The 25,209-nt window shown below is 34.5% G+C and overlaps 2 protein-coding genes across 3 annotated transcripts; one reads left to right on the top strand and one right to left on the bottom strand.

Annotated features, from left to right (window-relative positions):
• The first annotated feature begins 445 nt into the window (after nt 1-445).
• LOC133818132 (homeobox-leucine zipper protein HAT5) lies at nt 446-3,935 on the top strand. Its single transcript, XM_062250847.1, has 4 exons — nt 446-1,102; nt 1,319-1,455; nt 2,108-2,347; nt 3,130-3,935. Exons 1-4 carry the CDS (start codon nt 1,012-1,014, stop codon nt 3,547-3,549), a joined length of 888 nt encoding a protein of 295 aa, XP_062106831.1. The 5' UTR covers nt 446-1,011; the 3' UTR covers nt 3,550-3,935.
• Nucleotides 3,936-5,948: 2,013 nt separating this feature from the next.
• On the bottom strand, nt 5,949-20,547 carry LOC133818131 (methyl-CpG-binding domain-containing protein 9). 2 transcript variants are annotated; one of them, XM_062250846.1, is made up of 11 exons: nt 19,775-20,546; nt 17,229-17,467; nt 16,750-17,072; nt 15,491-16,612; nt 14,722-15,366; nt 13,491-13,796; nt 12,902-13,240; nt 12,618-12,716; nt 10,411-10,842; nt 7,646-9,889; nt 5,949-7,199 (listed from the first exon to the last, which is right to left on the bottom strand). In XM_062250846.1, the coding sequence occupies exons 1-11, from the start codon at nt 20,278-20,280 to the stop codon at nt 6,897-6,899; spliced, it is 6,558 nt and encodes a 2,185-aa protein (XP_062106830.1). In that variant the 5' UTR covers nt 20,281-20,546; the 3' UTR covers nt 5,949-6,896. The 2 variants fall into 2 exon arrangements, with proteins under 2 accessions (XP_062106830.1, XP_062106829.1); XM_062250845.1 differs by having other exon boundaries at nt 16,750-17,467; nt 19,775-20,547.
• Nucleotides 20,548-25,209: the final 4,662 nt, after the last annotated feature.

Here is a 25,209-nt window from a genome sequence, read left to right as displayed (position 1 = left end):
TTACCTTAATTTGTAAAGTTATTTCTAGCAACGTAGTAAATACAAAATTGACGTATAAAAAATATATATTTAATTGGGGAAGCCAACTCATCAAAATAAGAATACTCTAGACAGTGGATAATATTTATATATATCTTTCTTTTCCCATATATAATAAAATTACAATATCATCTTATATTTCTCACAGCATCTTTATTGTTATAAAATTAAAAATATTATTAAAGGATATCATTATATTAAAAATATTGCCGTTTTAAAAAAAATTAAAAATATTATTCATCAGAATAAAAGAAAATAAATAATAATAAAGTTGCATTCTTCTAGGCTGCTACAATGCAATTACCAAGCTATCCATTCATAAAAGTCAAAATGAATTAAATGAGTAAGGGCATTTAAGTCATTTTGTACTCTCAGAACCAGTATAAAAGACGGTCGACTCACCACGTTCAACTTTAGCTGCGAAAAACACCTAAGACACCATCCAAATTTTCGGCTACCTTGCCGGAGATATTCTTTCTCTCCGACGTACTCCATCGCCGGCCGGAAATCCCGGCTGATATTATCTAACCCCATAAACTTTTTGGTAGTACCCCGGCCCTGTTTCTATCTCTACATCCAAAACTTTATCGCTTTTTCGCTTTTCTCTTTCCGGTTGGAAGTACTGATTTTGCAACCGGAATCCGGTGTCGGAGTTTGGTAGAAGCGGTCGTGGTATGATGGGATTTTGTATTTGTCCGTTGGAAACGCCGGCGAGGTTGCTGTGGAGTACCAGCTTCTTCCGCCACAAGATTATGATCTTTTAATCTCTAAAGCCCAACCACCAAAATATATATAACTAAATATATACAATAAACAATCTTAGTCCCTAAGATAAAACCCACGTAAAATACTCGTGCTGTGACTTGCCGGATTCTAAAGGTCACCGGAGATCTTACACAGAATTCATAGGAAGGAAGGAAGAAGAAGAAGAAGTAGTACTACTATAACTACTAGCACTGCCGACGCCGAGGAATGGAGTCCGGTCGTCTTTTCTTCGATCCCACGTCTAGTTGCCACGGTGGCAACATGTTGTTCCTCGGAAATGGAGATCCCGTTTTTCGAGGTGAGTTTTTTGTTATTAATATATACATACATATTTATAGTTAGTAAATACGTAAATTTGATTATGTTGTAGTATTATTACATACATAGTTCATTTATATTGTATATTAATATGTAATTTCTATCCTCATAGTAAATACGTAAACTTTTTATGTAGTTTGGAAATAAGTTGGGTTTAATAAAATATGCAATATTAATTTATTAATTACTAATGAAGGACCAACAAGATCAATGATGAGCATGGATGAAAGCTCGAAAAGGAGACCTTTTTTCAGCTCGCCGGAAGATCTGTACGACGAGGATTATTACGATGAGCAGTTACCGGAGAAGAAGCGTCGCCTCACTCCTGAACAGGTAAAAGTGTGTATATATATATATATTATCATGATCAATCAAGTATATTCTTGTTCAAGCAACTTAATTATTAAATATTATGTATATGTGTGTATACATATATATATATATATATATATTTATATGTGTGTAATGTATGGATTTTATTTTCATCAAAATATTCCTTTATGATAAAATAGATATGACCAGGCATATTCAAAGAAATATATGATCTAGCTAACTAGGCCTAGCTAGCTACCTTTTTATATATATATATATGGGCATATATATCTTCTGGAAAAAGTCACTAGAAACAATATATAACAGTGTATATAGTACTGGTTTTATGGAAAAGCAATTAACAGAATCTAAGAATAATATATAAATTGAACGAGAGTTAATTATTAGTAAATTAATGTACTGTCTAGACACAAATTGCTCATGTCCCATATTTGTATGATATATATGATCTAGAAATATACATTATTGATCTCTAAAGATGTAGGCCCTAGCTATTTTGTCCAAACAAACCAACATACACTTACGCTCTATGATTTCTTAATGGTCGAATAATTTTGTTCAGTGAATTATATATATACACAATAATGAATTATTTTTTTGTAATAGATCATAAAATTAATTAATATTATTATTACTATTATTATTATTATAGGTGCATCTGCTGGAGAAGAGCTTTGAGTCAGAGAACAAACTGGAGCCGGATCGGAAAACCCAACTGGCGAAGAAGTTGGGGCTGCAGCCGAGACAGGTGGCTGTGTGGTTCCAGAACCGCCGTGCTCGGTGGAAGACAAAGCAACTCGAAAGAGATTATGATCTTCTCAAATCCACTTATGATTCCCTTTCGGCTAATTATGACTTAATTCTCAAACAGAATGACAATCTCAAATCTGAGGTACACACTAGCTACTACACTCGTTAATATTATTAATATATAATAAAGATTACTGAAAATATATATATGATCACTTTAGTTAATTTTATATCTTCTCTTTTGATCTTTTTCAACTAATGAGTAGTGGATTTCCTATCATGATGAATTTTTCTTCAGGCGTGCCCAGTTGTTAATATATATATATTAGTGAGTAGGTACGTGTATTAAATAATATGAAAATGATATTATATGAGGAAATAAGTAGTTTGCTTTGCAAATATGTATGTGAAAAAGATCCAAAATTTATTGTCATTAGATCTAATGATGAATCAGAAGTTAGAGAGAATTGATTGCTGACGGTATTTGTATGGCTAAAAAATTGTTGCTTTAGATAATTAATAATATATATATTTAATTATGAGAGTTTTGGTGTCTTATTCAAACCTTTATATCATACGCTAGTGGGTACTACGACTTGATTTAAGCAGGTTGATTGAATGTTGCTTGTGGTCCTAGTATATTTAGGGTTAAAATCTTACAAGCAAAAGAGACATTTTATATATATATATCACATATATATATATATAGAGAGAGAGAGAGAGAGAGCATCTATCTGTTCTTAACCCCACCTTCATTTTTTTTTAAAAGAAATACTTTCTAGTTCTCAAAGTCTCCGTATTATACCTGGGTAGCTTTCTCATGTACGTTGTATACAGTATATCATCATATATAGTATAGATATCGATATATTTATATATGTATAATGACCTAGCTAGAGCTACATTATTATTAATATGTGGCAGGTGGCTTTTTTGATGGAGAAACTAAAAGCCAAGGAGGAGGCCGGAGGAGGAGGAGAAGTAGCAGCAGCAGCAGCGCCGGTGCAGAAGGCAGATGAAACTGTGGAGGAAGACATGAGTGACATAAGGGGGATGCAGTTGAGCGTGAAGGCTGAGGATAGGCTGAGCACCGGTAGCGGTGGCAGTGCGGTGGTGGATGAGGAAAGTCCACAGCTTGTGGACAGCGGCGACTCCTGCTACTTCCAGAGCTGTGTCCAATACTCAGCCGGATGTTTGGACGCCGCCGCCGTTGATGGAGTACCGTCTGAAGAAGACGACGGTAGTGAAGATGGCCGTAGCTACTTCTCCGATGTGTTCGCAGCCGTCGATCAGCAACAGCAGGTTGAGGACGGAGAGGCTTTGGGCTGGTGGGTCTGGTCTTAGACTCTTAGATTATATTTATATATATATATATAAGAGTACTCGTGCAATTAAGATTGTTATTACTACTACTACATATATATAGAGTAAATATAAATATTTATATATATACATATTTATATAATGTAGTAGTAGTACGTAGTACATTATAGTTGTAGTTTACTTAAGATGGTTGGGTTTGTTATTTTCATATGTCCTCTCTCTCTCTCTCTCTCTCTCTCTCTCTCTCTCTCTCTGTAATATGTTAGTAATATGATCAAAGAAGTATATATATATATATGTTGCAAATCATATATATATGATTAAGGGACATATATATTTCATTCAATCTTGAATTGAAGGTGGATATCTAAGGCTAGTAATAATAAAATTTGAAGTGGTTTGGTCAATGGTGTGTGCTTCATTACTATATATTACTTAATATATATATTGAATATAATGAGAGAAGTTGATGACTCCCATTAAGGCACAAACTCTTATTAATTCTCTTATTTTATTGGTCTTGATAAATAGACAGATACCCATTTATATTCTTGTGATAGAAAAAGGAAAAAATAAATATTAATTATTTAACTCCACATGTAAGTGCATCTTACATGGAGGTCATATTCCCTGTAAATTAATAAACAATATATGTAGTAATAAGACGGCAGATTTCAATAGTTGTCACAAGTGGATGTTGATTTGTACCCAAATGACAAAAAGGATGATGTAGTTATCTATTTTATAAGCGATTTAAACTTGCAATGATCAAACATCTATAAACAAGGATTATAGTGTTGTTACTTGTATATCAATTTTTGTTGCTTCTATAAAATTTGTTCTGAAAATGAATAATTATTGGACACATCAATTGATGTAATAATATAAGAAGAAAAGAATTAAAGACATATACATGTGTATATAAAAAAACACGGTAGAGTTAACCATCAATATTTGATGATGATCAGTTGGAATAGATAAGAAATGGCTTATGTAATACACATCATCAAGTTGTAGAATCAAGTAGTTGTGTAGAAAGATTTTGAAAAATTGATGGATCAAAATAGCCTAAGGACATAAATATTTAAGTTATTCTTCTTGCGTTGTGTGTGCTGCAGTAGATGTAGATAGCCCCACCAATCAAAGTTTCACGACATGGGATGAGAATTTCACTTTCAAAATTCGCCCAAACACATTATTTTGACTTCGTCGGAAGTAGCTCAATTCCTTTTCAACCATATATATATGTATACAGAAAAAGACTGACTCGTTTAATCATAAAAGACAAGAAATTAAAGGATACAAGCGATGTTTAAATATCACAGCCATACATATACATGTAAGAAATTATTAATAGCGTCCAAGAAAAAAAGAAGTATATTGCCAATATTTGTTTTCTCAATTTTAAAAGCAAATATGCAACACTTTATATATCCCAACTTCTTTAGCTGTGAATCAAATATTTATCATAAACAAATTAGGGAAAGAACATTGATCCCGAATCACCAAACAAGTTCTTCAGCTTTTTTTTCCTTTTTTTTTCTTTATTTATTTAGGAGGCGGTATTTTGAAGAGTGGACCAAGTCATTAAATCACTGTCTGTATAAAATTTTGTTTTCGTTTACCAGTCAATAGTTCCCTTGAATATTAATAAACAATTAATAATAATAAAATCGATTATTAATCATATCACGAAAGGACATCCTTTCCAAATACATATTCTTTAAAACCAGGAGAACATCAAAGTAAAGTTTTAGAGAGACTATTGGAAAAAGACTCATTAGCCTATAGATCTACAAGTGAGATTCTTTTTGGCTAAAAGTTCCAATGTGATTCTTAGTTTTACTCAATGGGCACTTACGAAAAGAAAAGTAGATAAAGAAAAGAAAAACAAAAAACAAAAAACAAAAGTCGAGAGAACAGCAACCAAAAGCTTAATCTCCTGGATTTATGCGTGGTAGCTACTAGCTAGTGATAAAACAATGGGTGCCCACCAACTACAGTAACCAAAATGCAACTCAATAGAACATTGTGGGGTCTCAATATGCCACCACTCGAAGAAGACACTTTCATGTGCTTGGTTGTGACCCCACGTCACGAACCCACTCCCATTTTTCCTATTTAAACTTCTCAATCCCATTAGAATTTGTTCTTTCTTCGCACTCTGCTTCGCCCCACCTCTTTGTCCTGTCCTAATTTCCAGTGGCACACACCCACACTCTTATCTTGCACCAAACCCTATTCCCTACTATGTAGTTTATACAACCAAACTGCCCAGTAAAAGTACTTCAACAAACTACACGTGTTATAACACAACCCCACAGAATTATTTATGGGTATGTATGTAAAACGTTTTTATGCCACCATTAAAAGCTTAAACCAATTAGTCAAATGAAGGGTTTAGAGTGACACTAACAAAAGAACCAAAAAAAAATCTCTCTATGTTAAGAAATACCCACTAGAAATCTCAGTACAAGTCGTTAAAATCTACTCTGAAAACAAAACTTAAAGATTGTAACTATTGACCTATAAAACAAGAATTTCTAGCTGTTACATTTGTTACAAGTGGGAACAGTCTACACTCAAAAAATACTTTTGAGCATAGAATTCCTTCGCCCATTGGACTTGAAGATCAAGTCGGTATTTACCAACAAAGACAACACACCTAGACTAGTCAAAACCATTGTTAGAAACCCAATTAACGATAAAAGATTCAGAGGGGCATGAATCAGTTCCATAAAACTCTTGCATGCCAGTTACAGATATCTCAGAGAGATGGAGCAGCATAACCTCTCAACCTTCCCTTTAATCAGGCACTTGGGAAAAAAATACAACTATGCCTAGTAAGAGAATGAGAGAGGGGGAGTGATGATGTATAAAGAATGAAATATTGCCTAAACCTGATCAGCTTCGATACTTCCCTTTTACTTTTACTTTTTTCTTTTTCTTTACTTTTTTACAGTACTCCGTATATGTATATGGATCCTTGCTATCATTCCATTGCATCTCTCTCTTTCCAAGCAAACAATTATGGAAAGCAGAAATCAATCCAAAATTGGATTCATCTGCATACACATATCGGAATTTTTCCGTGCCGCTCCCAACACTCCAAGCAGATAATAATATTAATCTCTGCTTCCAAATCCGGCCGTCAAGTTAGCATGTCAGCTTTACCTCTATGTACACGAACATGATTCAACATCAGCAGCAGCAGTTACTTCATGCAATCAAGCTTGTCCCGTGGGGGCGTTTATGATTCAATGATGTCGTGTGTGGCTTGACAATTATTTTCCATTTCTGTAACACTGCCAAATGCTGCCTTTAAGCCACCCACCCAGATGAACTCCATCTGGATTTTAATGTAAAAATCAACCCTCTGGTTCCTTCCTCTTCTTGTTAGATCTTCTGGTTATCTTGGTTCTTTCTGTTGTATCCAATGTAGCCAGAAGCTTTGGTTCAGACACGGTAACAGGCTCTAAATGATCAGTTGGATCCGAGTCGGATAAAACCTTCTCATATACTATAGCGGCATCGAGGGAGTATATTCGCAGGGCAAGAGCAGATATCGTGGAAGTTTTAGCAGCAGCAGAAAATGAGGACCAATACCACCATTCATTTCTTAGGTACTCTGTCTTAATCATATCTTCCAACACAATTGTTGCTTGAACCATCTGAAACAAGTGGAAAATTTTGCAATTTATCAAATCCATCTGTGACATGACATGGGTTCAAGGAGGGAAGGGGCACAAGCAATGAAGAACTAAACTCTAATTAGAGCGCAAATCCCAAACTAATTTTTAGTGTGGACCCAACTTGGGAACCCAAATTCTGTAGGTGCCAAAATCACCGCTGGTAATAGTTTCATAATTAGGACTGATTATTGGCTATAACAGAAAAATAAAAACCATTTCTACTCGTAACATAACACAAGGCAGAAAATCATATCACAACAAATATTTGAAAGCATGATCAAGATCCTAGTAAAATATATGGCTCCAACTTCCATGTGCTGATATCAGTGAAAGAAATATGCATGTAGAAATGTAGCACAAGAGTAGGCTTCAATGGCAAGAGAAATGCGTAACATCGTTGAAATCAACAAAAAGGAGACACAAACCTCATATATTGTTGTTGCAGATTTCACGAATGCACGCCATGCCCATCTCCTTCCCAAATTCGACTTTGATGGTCTTAAAGCTTCTTCAGGCAGAGCAGCATCCATGTCAAGAAGATTCATCTTGAGTCGCCTTAAAATATGAGAAACTTTACCCACCAATGGCCTCAGAGAAGACTGGGGAACCACACAACAGCGAGTGACCCCATTGACTGGGGAATGACTACCAGAAGAGTGTACCCTGTCTCTTTGTTCTAGACATCCCAAGCCTGGTTTCTGAGATTTCACAACCACATTAATTTCTGCTGATATCTTAGGAGATCTGTCAGATAGACTGTCATGACCAGAAACAGTTGCATTAGCATTTCCTAGGGAATACAGCCTTTCTGCAGTCTCAGACCCATCACCTTGTAAACCCACATCTTTATAAGACATTAAAGCAAGGGAGACATCAGTGAGATAAGGAGACATTGATGGGACAAAAGAAGGAACCCCCTTTGAACCAAGAAGACCTATTTCCTGTATTGCATTCTTGCAAGAGTCTTGTGTAACAAATTTGGAACAAATCTCCTCAAAGTCATATGGGCATGCAAATCCTTCATCCTGAAACTTAATCAACTTAGCACTAAGCTCAGAAAAAACAGTTTTTGGAATTCCAGCCCTGCTCATTTCCCCTGTGCGATCTTCACGGCTACTCACAGATTTTAGAGTGGCTTTAACTTTTGCAGCATCAGTTGGCTCCTTACCCTTCTCATGGGCTAGAACAGCAGAATTACACCTACCTTCATTATGCCCTTCAAGGTCGTTATCATTAAGAAAGGTTCGGTGACAAGAGAGGCAATGGGGTCTACGAGGCCAAATGATTTCTAAGCATTCACAACGATACATCTTATCATCATTGCTTAACCTAGCCCTTTTCCCTCGTTTTTTCAAGACATCAGCACTTTCCAACTCAACAAATGGACCATATCTTTTCTCCATCCAACAGGAAGCTTTTGTTACAAGATAGTCAGAAAATAAAGCCTTCTCATTTGTGGTCGCTGAGAAAGCTGCAAGATCAAACTGACCCTTCTCAAATTCTTGGAACCTCAGCTTTTGCCAGTGCAAAATACTCTCTTTCAGCTCTTTTTCCTTAGTATCATTATTCTTTAAGCAATTAATGAGCTCATTGATTTCCTCATCAGTTTTATAAGAAACCCAAGGTGAAGGTGAAACAACACCATTATTTCGTTGGCATTGGTAAGGATAGAAATCTTTTGATCCCTCTGAAGGAATATCATTATTCACTACTGGCTGAATAGAACACTGAAAAGCTGAACTATTACCAACTTTTCCTCGAAGACAGTTCATCTTTCTCCCATTCTGCAATGCCACACTTCCATCAACAATAATCTGTGCATGTCCAGTTGGTGTGCCAGAAGCCCAGTACAAGCAACCCACAGAATCACTACCCAAAAACTCCCTCCGCACAGATACCTTTAAAAGTTCTAATTCCACACTAGTGATTGAACCCTGCAAAAGTGAAATATCGCTCTTAACAGAGTTCAACTCAGCTTGGTAGGCCTGTAACTCATTCACAACAACAGGGGAAACATGTTGAACTACACTAGTGCCCCTCGCATCTGAATGTCCATGCTGATCTAAAGGCTGGTGGCTAGAGCTAGTTCTGATTAATCCTTGTTGATTACTCGTTGAACAGAGTTCTCTGCTGGATCCATCAACTTCATGTGGCAAAGAATTGGATGCAGGCAAGTCATTTAACCCAAATGGTTTCTCATTTTTCTGTGAATCCATATGGGTGATCGTATTGCTCTCCCCAGCAGAAGCATTGGCCTCTTTTAAATGAAATTCATTATCTGAAATATCTCGGCAATTATTCTCGGACTCAGTGGCAGATGAGCGTCTATCAGAACAACTTTTCCCAACTGCTTCTTGGTCACCAGCTACTGCTGGCAGATCATCTGCTGATGACCTTTCACCCAGAGCTTGCAGTTGAGGTTTGCTGTGGTTAGCAGGAGATGAATCCTTTATATCAACTGCTCCATGGGAGTTGAGTATATTAGGATCAAGCTTCGCAGCTCTTGCAACTAAGGTTTCTTCCCTGGACTTGAGATTTTTCCACTCCACAAACAGAGAACGCAGTTTCTGCTGCAACTCAGTTGATGTCTCAGCACACTGCTCAAGGTGTTGACGAATAATGGCTGAGTTAAGCAGCTCATCACATAAAAACTTCAACATGAAGGTCCTCTGCAAAGTAAAATAAAGATAAACAAAGTCAGACATAAAAAAAAATCAGTATCAACTCTAAAATCTATATTGAGACAAATGATGTGATGAAATAAAGTCATAAAGAGTAGCAGACTTGAGCTGGTAATCCAGCTGTCTGGCAGTTTCACACATCAAAACAATCAAGTGGGTACGGAATTCTTTTTCTTTAAAGTCATGAAGAAATATAAGGCTTGTATCTGAAATGTGTCACTGAATATTCATTTAGGAACTAAAACTCCAAAAAAAGGATTTCACGTCAAAAGAAGTATCAAAAAGATTAGTATCTATTTCAAAAATCCATGTCTTTTAAATTGCCCATCTAAACAACCTCTATACACTCTACTCTAATCCATTTATAACCAACTGAACATTGGTTCAGCCACCCAATCATTTGATGGAAAGACGGGCAACACTACATGCATAAATACCAGCTCAACACTGAGGAGCCAAATAAGGAGCACAAGGGACAGAATCAGCACAGTAGGAGACAAAAGACAAACCTCATCCACAGTGAATTCCCAATACTCTTTTTCTTCCATTTTGGAAGCCAATAGTGTGAGTGCCTCCAAATAAACACGGGTAACTTCTCCCTGATATTTTTTACCTGACCGTTGCCTAATCACCTGGATATTTTCTGGCACATCTTGAACCACCCGTTTACCCACACAGGAAGGACAATACCAATTTCCTTCTGGGATTCTTGCAAGAGGAGGATTCAAACAGTAAGTATGATACTCAGCATCACAAGTATCACACAACAGGACACTGTCATCATCTCTATCAATGCCACATACTTTGCAGACGCCCTCGTCCCAAGGGGCCTTGGGAATCAAACTAGTGGATGAAAGTAAATCATCTATTTCCTTCCTTCTTTCAGCGTTCAAGCAGTCCAACTTAGCAAACTCCGCAAATTTATTAACAAGGGAAACAACCTGTATTAGGTTTGGAGGGGAAAAATAAGTAACAGTAATTAGGTTATATGGTAGATAAAAATAAAAATAAGTAAATTCTAGATCGTAATGATATACTAAGTAGCCCTGTATAGACACAAGTTAGTTGATAGACAGAAAGACAAAGATCAGAAAGGGCACAACGTACAAGCATTAAACATTTGCAAATAGCCTCACCAAGCACTGTCTCAAAAAAGAAACTTAAGGGTTACAGTAAAATTAACACAATTTTACCTTTAAAAAAAACCACTTCCACATACACCGTACTTTTTTAATTGTGGGACAATCTCCAGCAAATTTCCAATTAGTTCTTCATTTATCAAGTACCCAGTTACAATAAGAAGGTTCATATCTGATAGTTCACTTCCGCACGCATTTTCTACTTCTGGGGGCCACACAATATTTCTACCTATTTGTTGATATTTATAAAGCAATAATAATATTTAAAATAATAATAAATCTGCGTTTAAAGTACACAAACAGGTAGCCACATTTCAGACCACATTGATTTTTATCTTTAATATAAACAGCACACAAAAATAAATCATTGTTAGCATTTAGCGAGGAAAGAAAGAAGGGGTGCATTTATTGTACGGAAAAAGGAGTTAATGGCAAAATTACTCTCCTGTAGCATAGTAGACTTATAATGACACTCAGACTCTTATCAAATGTCAAACTCGAGTTATCCCATCACAATTGTCAGAATACGTGTTAAAATATAACTCATAGAGCCCCTTCCTAATTATTATAGAAAATAAAATTTTGAACCAAAACTAATCATTAGTTGTATAACTTCGTCTTAGCATCATCTCTCAAACATTCTTACATGAACAGAATGCAAATCTGTAAATAGTAATTTTACCAGTTCCCACTTTCAACTATGCAACGAGTGTGATAATATTCTGTAAATTCAAGTATGTTGAAAATTCTTGGTCCTAGTAGGGATGCACATTTTTCCTATGGGGACAGAGCTCCATGGAGACCCGCCCCTAATGGGGGCAGGGAATCCCAATCTAAATGGGGAACGGGGCGGGGACTGGGATAGCGCCCCCTCCCCGACGGGGCCATTTAAATTTTTATCTATTTTTGAAATATTTTATATGTATTTTATATCTTTCTTTATGTGTTAATGTAGTATAGTAGTAACTTTTTTAATATTTTAAATTTTATTTATGATAATGTTTAATATTTTAAATAATAAACATTGTATAATATTTTAATTTACATATGATTTATGATTTTTATTTTAAAATTTATTTTTTAAATAAATGGGTTCCCATGGGGATTCCTCGCCCCAATAGAGGAATCCCACCCTGCCTCTGATGGGGAATAAGCGGGATAGGGCGGGAACGGGGATTAAAAATATAAATGGGGACGGGGACGGGGGGAGCACTCCCCGCCAATTCCCCACCCCGTGTACTTCAGCCCAGGTTCATAGATAATCCTCATCAGATCAGAACAATAATAGATTGCTGAGAAGTTAGACACTGAACAAGTATTTTTTTTCTATAAGTTTGCTACTCAGTCCTAGTTCCCCCCAGCACTAAACTACAACCAAAAATCCAATATAAACTCAGTATCTGTACATGGTACTAATACAAACTAATTTCTCTTATATCCTTTGCAAAGTAGAAGTGAGAACAAAATAGACTTTGTGTTGCATCAAGCTATCAACCACATTGGCCCTCGTAACAACAATTCAGAGAAAAATGACAAGTTGAGGTAAGATAAAGAGAAAAAGGACGAGAAAACCCTACCTCCTTATCATACAAGGACTCAAAATTTTGCGACAATGTATCAGCCAATTCAGTCAAATCAGGCTGATCCCCAAAAGCATTACGTACATTACTCCATAACTGCAAAGTCAAAGAAAAGTAAGTGATATAATCATCGCTTAAACATGTACAAGATTCACTGGAAAACTCTATAGAAAAAAAAAAATTAAAAAAAAAAAGTTCGACCCATGAAAAGGACATCGAAACAGTAGAGTGAGAAAGAGTAGACAACTTTCCAAAGAAACCACAATGCAATATGAACAGACCTCCCTAACATCTTCAAGAAAAGCTTCATGTGAGCTTCCATAAGCCCCAGCAGCCAATCTCAAATCAATAGTCCTAAAGTCCAATGGCCTAGATACCATTGCTGGCAATCCCAAAAGTCCCTCATCATCATTATCAGTAGAGTTTATCAGCTTTCTTCCCAGCAAATTGCAGAAGACTTTTGAATCATCTGCAGCAGCAGCACGACGTAATACAATACGGCATTGTTTCATGACAGCATCAGATATAGAGATGACAGTTTTCCTCTTTTTCCGTTTATCAGGTTTTGGTGGCAATCCTTCACCGCCACATATATCTGCTAAAACTGAAAGAACAGCTTTCTGTGTTCAATCAGCAACGAGAAACATTTAATCGTGTGTATAAAATTTTCCAGCAGATAAAAATGCAATAACAGGTTTAAATTATCATAACCTTACAGAAAGAACCAAAAAGTCAATTTATTACTGCAATTTCCTGTCAATTGATAGTACCAAAAAATACACTTCCATATACATTGCCTACCAAAAAATACATTTCCATATACATTGCCTACCAAAAAAAAAAAAGAAAAAAGATTAATGCAAATAGCACCTTTGTTGGTCCTGATGCATTGCCTTTATAGACTTCCTTACTGATGGAGTGTTCCAATATTTTCTTTGCCCATTCTGGTGGATCCTTGGCCAAAGCCTCGTAAACACACTTTCTGATTCTTGTTCCCACATTTGTGGGGAGCTTTCTGACAGGCTCTAGGACCTTTGCCCACTCTGGGGTATTGCCGTCATTCGGCAAATTTTTTTCAGAAGCACCAGCTGCATCAGGCTCATCATCCTCAAAAGTAAGAACATCATTGTCTCTGTCCATCGAACCAAAAATTTGTTTTGAGGCCTCAGCAAGCAACTGAAGCAAAATGAACACCAAGGCATTAATATGCATTTAATTACCTTTCCAGTTTTCATTGCACCTAATAAAAGCAAGAAAACAGAGGGAAACACTAACAAAATAACAAATCAACTCAGCACCCTGCCTTATTATCTGAAAAAACAACAGAGAAAATTATATAAAATGCAAACAAGAACCTGGTGCAGCAAAACTAAAATTCTCTCATAACACAATCTTCATTAAGATAGGTTGCTATACCAAAACACATCAAGCTCATGGAGGTGAATTAGATCCTAAGTAGCAAGGCTAAAATGTCTAAACATTAACTTTGGAAAGCAACTCAAAATTTGTCCAGGTCAGCAGAAAGATAAATATTCTCTCAACTCAATTTCCATTCCAATAAAGTCTTGGAACCAAACTTAAAAGGTCCAGATATCAAATCCAGCTGACATAAATCCGTGCTCGAGAGAGCATCTTGTTCAACCACAAGGCCACATACTGAACTGTATTATGCACACTAGTCAAATTTCACTAGGATGGAAGAATATGTATACCAAAAAAATAACATTAAAAGAAAAGTTATATTTGTAAGAAAAGAAAATTCCTTTAAAAAATTAATAAATCAAAACATGAGATCGTTATAAATTATTTCTATTATTCAGCCCATTACTCATGAATCTAACACAATAACAGTTTACTCCAAGAGACTGCCAATTCTACTTTTAGTTGCAGCTCACTTAACACAGAATTAATATTATTCATGAATCACTCTCACTCAGGCCAGGTGCCAAGTCACATAGAATGGTTGGACCATGGCTGTTGAATTTTAAGAAAACCCCCTTCTACAACATTTTCCTTAAGCACTCATACAGCCTTTTGTTAAACAAGTCAGTAAAGGATAAGTCTATAAAAAACATAAAGGAGAAGTAAGAACCAATCTTACCAGTGCATCTGCTTCCATCCCAGCCACACCAGTAAGAGAGCCACAAAGCACCCCACCATCACCTTGCAAACATCTAAACACCTTACCACTTTCACGTGCAGTGATCTCAGCAGAGTCAAGGTTACCATCCATGGATAAGACAGCCAAGATGTATCTATGAGCTAATTCTGGCCAAGTCAGTTCATTTATTGGAAGTATGTTAAGCTTGGTCCTTTTGACAAAAAGTGAGCTATCAACATCTTTCTTCCTTCCCCTTTTTGATCTAGACTCTCCAGAATCAAAATTTGGATCTACAAGTGCTGCAACTTTGAACTGCAGCTCACCCACTAGTAGTCTGAGCAGTGAATTGTGGGCTTTTGTTAAAGCCACACCAGAACATCTACTGTATGTCATTGATGCAAGTTTACGCTGAGCTGCTTCCTTCATTGCTCCTGTTTCCATTTGAATAAAGGCAGGGGCATCAGTACAATCAGTGTCAGTTCTCTTAGAATTTAAATCTTGACTGCCACGAATCTCCTGCTCAAACTTCTCTAAAAGTTCTGAGTTATCAAACCAAGGGTTACTAAGCTCTTCCTCAAGTTCTTCCAGAGACAAAGGCTCATCCAAACCCAAAATATCATAAAAACGCCATAACAATTCCCAAACCTGAATACATAATAGAAAAACAATAAGACCCCAAATCCTTTATTAAAAAAATATAGGCATCTGAAATCATTACAACATAATTTTAAACACAATTGGAAATCACAACTGGCAAGTACATGCATACCTGATAAACATCACCAACAAGTTCTTTAGGAACCTTTGAGCACAACTGCTTCCCAGGAGGACGACAATGATTATCCATCATATCACTTTCAACCAACTTGGCTTTCTTTGATCTTCTAAATAAACCATTCAAAGTACCCTTTTCCTTACATTCTAAACCACCTCTCATATTGGGAACCAGAAGCCCATTCCCAATTGTTATTGATGAAGAATGAGAACTTCTCTCACTAAGCATTTGATATTGTGAACAGGTTTGTACCCCAGGAAGCTGTTCTAAAATCTCTTGCACAAAATCCACATCTAATCCAAATCTATCTTGATCCAGCCATTTTTCCACTATATCATTAAGAGAGTCAATCTCTTTATCAGCATGAATTACAAATGGGATGTCAAAACAACCTTGTGAACTAGAGAATTTGTCTAATGAAGAGAAGTTCCCTTTGCTTGTTTCATTCTTCATTAAATAATTGGGGATGTCACCATCTTTTACAACATGCTTGCAGAAAAATCTAAATGTGCCCTTCTGTTTGAAGATTTCAGTACAAGCATTAACAATTTTTTGTGAAATCATTCTCCATGCCAAAGATAATGATTTTTTTTCTGCTGAGAACTCACCAATTTCATCTATCGAACCCATCTCACATGATAAACCATTTTCAGAATTTTCATGGGTGGAACAACAAGCTTCTTGCTGCAATTTGGTAGATGTTTGAAAATCACTACCACCATTGGAACAATTTCCAAGACAAGACACGATATCATTTTCCATAGGCGGGCAAGGATCTGAAAGAATCATTCGAATACTGTCGATATTATCACAAGTCATCTCATCACTTTCATCATCCATGGGACTCATAAACTGCCCAGAGCTTTGTCTAAAGAGGACAGTTGAACAATATGGCACAGGTACAGCCGAGCAGGAAAACCTTTTAACCTTAAAAACAGGTCCACCTTCACCACCATCCAATATTTCACATACAAAAAGGGAACCAGTAATCTTATCATGCCAACAAGACTTAAACCCTACAGGCCAGAGAAATCTAGCATCATGATAAGAAGGTCTCATGTCAACTTTTCCCGTAGAAAGAAGGAAAAAATCTTCAAATTGTACAGGAAGTCCCTCCTGAAGAGAAAAACATACACAAAATTAAGAAAAGCAGAAATAACTGAGGAAAAAAATTCAACATAACTACATTGATTTGCTACCATAACTAAGAGAAGCAAAGTAAACAAAATAAAACTTAATAACCCATAACTTACATTGTTTTTCTCAGACTCCAAGCGACCAATTTCACCTGCTCCAGCCTCCATAAATTGTGCATTATTGTCGAAAGTAATTGAACGAACTTCCATACTTGGACCATTGCATGGAAGATCCTTACAACCACCAACGGAAGTTTCCTTATTTTCGGAAAATCCATTGGTCATTGCAAATCTTCTTGCCTTTCTTTTTCTAGGTAGATTAGTTTTTTCAGATATAGAAAAACCACCCTCAATTCTTCTTTCTGGTTCCTTAGAACTGTACTTGGACATCAAGCCAAGGTAGCAAGCAACTTCATAAACTGAGTCGAATGTCTTCCCATCTGGGGCACAATAAACTGCATAAAATTCACAACTACCTATAGATTGCTTAAGTTCCACACGCCAACCTTCCTCTAATTCACCATGCTTTTCAGAAACAAAATCCCTAAGTGCCTGCAAAAAAATATCACTTGTACTTGGAGATGATAATTTATTACCTGAATTATTACTACTCCTACACCTTCCAAATGGAAAACTCAAATCTACTTCCTCAAAGCTTTTTCCCATAGCATTTGTACGATGCAATAAATCTTCAAACCCCACTTTAACCGTGTGTGTAAGAAGCCCAGGAGCCTTTTGGAAGCCAAATCCATTTCCCGTGCACAAAAAGTTTGAATATGTCACTGGGGCATCAAATGGATTGCCGCCAAAAGAATTACCACCAAGAGTATGCTTTCTAAAACCAAAAATAAATGTCAAGAGTAAGTTAAATGGTGAAAAACACAAGACTGACAGATTTATTACTAGCAAGTAGCAACTAAAGTAAACTCATAGTTCACCATAGAGAAAACAAGATGCATTAGATACACATCCTAGAATCTAGAATATCTCGATAAAATCAATTACTTTCAAGTAAGACAATTGCTTACTTATTTAATGATCTAGAACACATGCAACCATTTATCCCAAAAGCCGAATCTATAATTCACTTAAATCACCTAGGAAAACACCCAAAAGTGAATTCTATAGGCTCTACTTGTTTAGGCCCCACTCAAAAAGAACATTAAAAAACAGGCAAATGAGGTCTAGAACCACATAGGTCCACCCATGTGTGTATGGGTGACCCTCTTATGCCACTCTCCCTTCCACAACTATTCAGACAAAAACAATATAATCACGTGTAAATGGGCTAAAGAGTGCAATATGCATTCAAATAATAATTTGAAGGTCCTTACTTAAAGATTGGGAACCACATAATTACTTCCCCTTTTTTTTAATACAAAAAAATGAGTCTGATATGGGATTTGTAGTATAAGTGAAGCACTTGACAGTTGACCTAATCTTATAATGAACTAAGCGATGCTCCTGCAACACACTATTGTAAGGATATGTATAAGAAAAAATACATCATTGTCTTTCACCTTTTCCCTACATTTAGAAGGTGAGATCCTTTGTACGTTAAGGTCTGTGGTTGGCTACTCAACATTGGCAACATGAACACAAAGGACACTAAAAAACAAAGACCATTTCTAGAAACATCCTTACATTGTAGGTATAAAGGTTGACTGTAAAGCCAAGATATGGTCGACGTTCTTGATAAAAATTGGCGTACAATGAAATTTGCCCTCTTCACTGCCAAGATATTCTACCATCAGAGGGTGGAATAGGATCGAAGTCAAGAAGAAAGCAAAAGCCTTGGAGCGTAGTTATAGTTGCAATATGGTGGGCTCTTTGGTTAGAAAGAAACAATAGGAATTTTCAAGAATAAAATTTGGATTGTAAACAAACTTGGGAAAGAAAAAAAACCTTGTAGTATATTAGTAAGGACTTTAATGTTTTCCTTTTTCCGATCTACTTAGCATGGCACATTTGGTTGTAATCTAATTTGAAGATGATAGCTTATCATCTTTTGTAAATATTCCCTTGCTCTAAAACAAATGTCATCTCGTACTTTTTAAATAAAAAAAGGTGGAGAACAAACAACGACATGTATAATAAAATATATAGGATAGGATAGGATATTGATATTATAGACCCTTGTTTTAAACTCATCGTTAAAATCACTAAATAAAGAAAAAACAATACAGCTAGGAACAAGTTTTACCACATTTTTAATGCATTTAAGAAAATTTGCAATAGTATAATTAAATCACACTGCTTTGGCACCATGGTCCAATACAATATTGTATCATTCATCAAGCCAAACAACATGCGTTCCATTCCATATGCTTACTCTAAAATCAAATTGGTCATAGAAAACAATTGAGCTAAGACTCTACAATTCCTCTCCATATTCTATAATCTGTAAGGCTGTACATGTAATTAATACATAGTATGAAATTGCTTTCCTCAAGAGAATCAATAGATCAGGGGTGGGGAAGCAGCTTGCAACTGAATTTCATGTAAAATAAAAACTAATTCAAAACTACTAATAGACTTTCACCATACACAAAATGCACATAACTACAATGAATAGACTTAAAACCCTAGAAGAAGAATAAAAAAATAACACCACGTGCGATACAAAGGCAAGTCCATTTGGCAACACCAACATAAACTCAAGGCAAAGACACATAGCAGTTAAGCAATGCAATGAACCCAGCAGTTAATTTCACTAACTAACCCATGGCATGGCTGTTAAAATTTTCAAAAGTGAAGCATATGATGCCACATCACCAATGCAATTCACTAGCAATATAGGTTACATGACTATAGGTTACTCCGAGTGCTGCCATTCTGTTATATAAGTTTGAATAGTTTACCATCTAAAAAATCGACACAGTAATGGGCTACTGGTTATTCAGGCAAGTGAAACCGTGATGCATGCATCGTGCCTAAACTAATGCATATCATTTTCATATACAATGCAAGTACTTTTAAAACTAAATAACAAAGATATTACTAGCTCGTCTTTGTTTGGAAAAATCACATTACCATCTATACCAATAAAGTTTTGTCTCAAGAAAGTTTCATGGAAAAGCATATGCGAGTATCAAGTATTCAATTTTCAAAATCAGATATCAAAATGACCAAAACCCCATACCTCGAATCCAGCACGTCCTCAGTTCCCTCGGCATCTCCGTCGCCATCGCTAGGCGGCGATGCATTCATATCCAAAATCCGCTTAGACTTCCCGAGAGGCCAACGCTTACTCTTCACTCCACTACACTCACACTCCCTACAGACCCACTCCTCCATAATCGAAACCAGAGGGCCCCGCATTCTAGCGCAGCCAAGATGGAACCCACGCTCGCAGGCGTCACACACGACGACGTAGTCGCGACCCTCAGGCTTGCCACATACGGCGCAATAAGAGCCTAGAGCAGCTGCCGGAACAGCGGCGGGACCGCCGGGAGGCGGCGAAGGGTTGTCGTGGTAAGACCTTACAACGTCAATGGAATCAAGAGGCAGGGTTTCAGTCGGGGAAGGGATCTCATTAAGATCGATGCCGAGGAAGGAACGAGTCGGCTCGGCGTCGCCGGCAGTGGTGGTAGCGCCGAGCTTAGGGTTGTCTCTGAGTTCGTCGCTGCTTGAATCGGTGAGTTCCATTATCCGAGTCGGCGAGTTTCCGAGTTCGAAGTCGGCGAGTTCCGATGTAACGCTCGTACCATTGTTTTGGGGGTTCCAAAACTTTGAGAAATGTATCGATCGGACGACCAAGATTTGACGACGCCCCAAAAAAAAATAGAGACAAAAAGAGTTTTTCTTGCTTCTGGTTCGCGTTTTGGGTTTGTTTTGCCGTTTGGGTTAAAAAAATTTGTTGGGTTGGATGAGAGAGAAATGTAAAGCGAAAAAGAAGAAGAGACTGGGACCGAAAGAGGACCAGTTTATTTTCCTTTTTTAATTAATTACTTTATCTGTAATATAATATTTATTAGGGCAAATTTAAAAAAAGTTGGGTGGAGACGCCACGGGATAGTAGTTGAAATCGGCTGTTCAATGCCACGTGGCGGCAGTGTTGAGTCCAAACTGGAGATTGCCGTTAGCAAGGGCAACTCCCAAACCCCAAAAGTACAAACTTTACGTCAAAAAGCCTAAAACAGCACGTAACGTAAATAAGGCAACACCTCGCCCAAATACACCATTAATAAGTGAATAATAGTCATAAATAAAATAACATATATTTTTTTCAATTTAATTAATTAACCTGACCAGTTATTTCTTCTTTTGTCATTGGCCAAAACCCTTCCAAAATCTTCATTTATAATTATAATTATGGAAAAATGCGACCCAACTTATAATTATAATTCAAATTTCGGTCTTAAATAAGGTTTTGCGGATTTTGGGGCAACTTGTAATGCTGCCGTTACTCATATATATATATATATATATATATATATATATATACACACCGTAAACAAGCAAGTTCATGTCTTAGTTTTATTTTTAGAATTTATTAATTATTTTTATTAAATTTATATTAATATCATATAAATTTCAAATAAATATTTTATTTTTTAATTAAATAATTTATTTATTTTTGTTTAAGTTTATATTTGTTCTAATTTTTGAATTTGAGAGTGACAACAATAGATTATATATTATATGTTTAATATAATATTAAATATTAGACGCAGATTTTAAATTTAAGTTTCTTGCTAGCTTTTTTAGAAAAACAATTTGTTGCTAATTGATAGTAGATTATAATATAGGTTTAATATGATATTATTCTAATAAATGAGTTTAAGTTTAATTAAATTTTATTTAAGCTATAAAACATATGATTTTATTATGTTTAAATAATTATCATTGTAAAATATCTCAAAAATATCTTATTTTAATTTGTTTAATTATTTATTATTTTTAAATAATTATCATTATAAAATATCTCAAAAATATCTTATTTAATTTTTTTTAATTATTTATTTTATTTTATTTAAGTTTAAATGTTTATAAACTACCGTTTAATATAAGAATATTCTGTTAAATATAAAAATATTCCGTTAAAGTTAACATTAAAAAAAATAAAAAATTGTTAAAACCAAGAATTTCCGTTATCTGACACACTTATTATATAGAAGAGATATATAAGGAGAGAGAGGGAGACTGCCCCGCTCCCGACTCGACCTGCTCTGTTAAAGTTTTTTTTTTTTTTTTTCTTTAATAAAATAAAGACTAATTTTTTTAAAAAATGTTACAACATAAAAATAAATAGCAAAAAAATCTGTCGTAGTAGACATAAATGAGTTGACTAATTTTTTTTATAAATGGTCTTGTATACTAAAATAAAATCAAATTAAATATACTTCAAAGCAAAACATCAATTTTCTCTTCTATATCTCTTAAATATAATTTATCTTAGAATCGTGGATCACCCTAAATAGTGGTAGTAATTAGTTTTTTAAAAAATTCTTTATTACAATAAAAACAACAACAACCGGATCAGGTCAGGTCGGGTCGTGATCCGACCCGCTTCAATTGCTAACAGGTCAGGTCGGATCTCGACCCACCCCGTTTTTATCCCGCTTATATCCGGATCAGGGGTCGCCCCGTCGGGTCGAGGCTCCGACCCGCCCCGATCCACCAGGTTTTTTTTCCATCCCTAGATATATAATCATAATTAATGCATGGAGCTACAAATTTTTTTAAATAATAATTAGTATTTTTGTCCCACGAACTATGACTACTACATGATCGTGCCCCCGAATGATTGAGGATGTTAAAAATTTCTCATGAATTATGCACGTTACTGAAATATGAGACTTATGTTAAATTTCGTCATAGTTGACTAAGGTAAGGATTGATGATGTTGTATTTTGTCTATTAAAGTGGCACTGCAATATGTAGAATAATTAGCAGCTTTACCCCCTGAACTTTGACTGCTAACAAATAATATCCCTTTTATTAAAAAAAAATTAATTTATTTTCTAAAAATAATAATTAAATCCTTAAAATATTAAAATTTTAATTAATAATAAATAACTTTTTTAGTTTTACTTTTTCTTATCTTTTTACAATATAAAATAAATACTAAAATAAATAAAAAATATATTTAATTAAAGAAGAGGCCGAATGACGAAGGGCTTAAATAAAAAAAACTTTTGATTTAAGTGGAGGAGGACGAAGGGGAACAAACTTTGTCTTAGGATCTATTTTTTATTTTTATTTTAAGATATGTTTATTTTATTTGTAAAAGAAAATAAAAAATAAAAAAAAGTTATTTGTTATTAATTAGATTTTTATTTTTTTGAGTATTTGAAATTTTATTTAATTAATTTTAAATTTTTAGTATTGTTTATTTTCTTAATCTTGTAAAATGATTTTTATTTTTTCTATTATTTTTAAGAAAAAAATTAGATTTTCTTAAAAAAAAAATTAGTTTTAATAAAAATGACACAACTTGGCAGTGGTCAAAGTTTGAGGGGGCAAAATCAACGGACAAAATGCCACATCATCAATTCGTTAGTCACCTATAACAAAATCTAACAGAAACTCATATTTCAATAACGTACATAGTTTGGAGGGAATTTTTAATCATTTAGGGAGCACAATCATATAGTTATCATAGTTCAGGGGTAGAAATGTTGTTTATTCTTTTTTTTTTTAAGTGAACTAAGAGCACTCCTAATGGGTGCTCTACTCTATCTCTCAAAATACCTTATTAAAATTATATTTTTTCTATTTTACTTTATACTTTTGCATTATATCATACATTAGTTTCTCTATATTTTCTTTTACATCATTTAAATATTATATTTATAAGAGTAAATGACGACTAAAATTCTCAATGTTTTCAAAAAGTTGCATTTTATACTCAATCTTTTTTTTTTTGCGGTAAATATACTCAATATCTTCAAAATGTTACACTTTTATACCCATATTTTTTTTTGCGGCAAATATACTCAATATAAAATGTTGCACTTTTATACCTATTTTTTATTATTTTGATAAATAATAAGAAAGTGAAGGAAAAATATAGGATTTTAATTATTTTTTAAAATTTTAAATTATTTTATATTTCTTATTCTTTCTCAAAATAACTATTTTAAATTAAATATTTCTCAAAATAACTATTTAAATTAAATATTAATAAATATTTTATTAGAATTAATAAAAATGATTTAAAATAATTAAAAACTCATATATTTTCATCAATTTAAAATATAATTTTTTTAAAGGAAAAATATAAGTTTTAATTATTTTGATTAATTTTAATAATCTTATTTTTTTTATTATTATTTTGAGAGTAAAAATTAAATTAAAATTTTAAAAATAACTAAAATCCTATATTTTCCTTTACTTTCTTATTATTTTTTAAAATAATTTTTAAAAATAGGTATACAAGTGCAACATTTTAAAAATATTAAATATATTTACACAAAAAAAAAATTGGGTATAAAAGTGTAATATTTTGAAGACATTGATCAGTATATTTACCGCAAAAAAAAAATATTGGGTATAAAAGTGTAACATTTTGATATTGGATATTTTAGCCACCATTTACTTTTTTATAAATATTATTTATTAGTTAAAGTCAAAGAAAAAAATTGAAAAACAAAAAAAAAATAATAAAATAACTAATGGGAGAGAGAAAGGAAAAAAAAGATAAAAAAAATACTAAAAAAATATTTAATGAAGTTGTAAAAATTTAGCTACATTTGGTGAAAAATTTATTGGTGTTTGAAATTCTGTATTTTATAATTACCAACTCATTACTTAATTAATCAACTAATTAAATGCGGAATAATTAAGTTGGTACTGAAACAGATATTATGTAGCTACAGACTATGGTGCTGTAACTACATACCAGAAAACCAGAAGAGAACTAAAGTACAGAAAATAAAAACACACAAGGTTTTTTTACGTGGTATCAGCAATCCTTGCAGATTACTACTAGTCCACAGGGTCACGCCCAGAGATAAGATTCATTAGTAAGATCTCAAAAATACAAAAATTTTGACTTATGCATAAATAGACTCCCTCTTATTATATGTCGCAAGCTTGATGTATTCCACATTGACAAATGAACCTTACTGACCCTTCAAGAATACGAACTCCATTTGATCTGCTTGAAGTGTTCTTGCTTCTCCTGAAGCAAGACTTGAACCACCTTCTCTCGAAGGCTTGAAGAACCTTCTCCCGAAGGTTTGCACTTTGTTCTCCTCCTTTGTAAAATTGTTTGAGGACTCAAAACAATTACAAGGACACTGATAAACAGAGATAGAGTCGAACTCACTCACCTCTACAAAACAAAGACTCTATTTTACAAATAAGAATGAAATACAAAAAGAGGTAACTAAAACCTAGCAGCCAATATGAGTATTTATAGTCATTATACTCATATTGGGCAACTAATACACGGTCAAAACCGACCTAAGCCCACAAGGAAACTTTCCTAAAAGAATTATCCAATTTTGACAAGAATTCCTGATTTTGTAGCTATAGAATCATGAGTTATATTTGGTAACAACCCATCCTTTGATGTAGGAATCAAGACTTCCCTTTTATAACATGATCATGCAATAAAAATCAATTATA

The sequence above is a fragment of the Humulus lupulus genome, chromosome 2 (assembly GCF_963169125.1).
Source record: "Humulus lupulus chromosome 2, drHumLupu1.1, whole genome shotgun sequence".
Lineage (NCBI taxonomy): Eukaryota > Viridiplantae > Streptophyta > Magnoliopsida > Rosales > Cannabaceae > Humulus > Humulus lupulus.
Note: the sequence above shows the minus strand (reverse complement) of the source record. Positions and strands in the feature narration are given on the sequence as shown.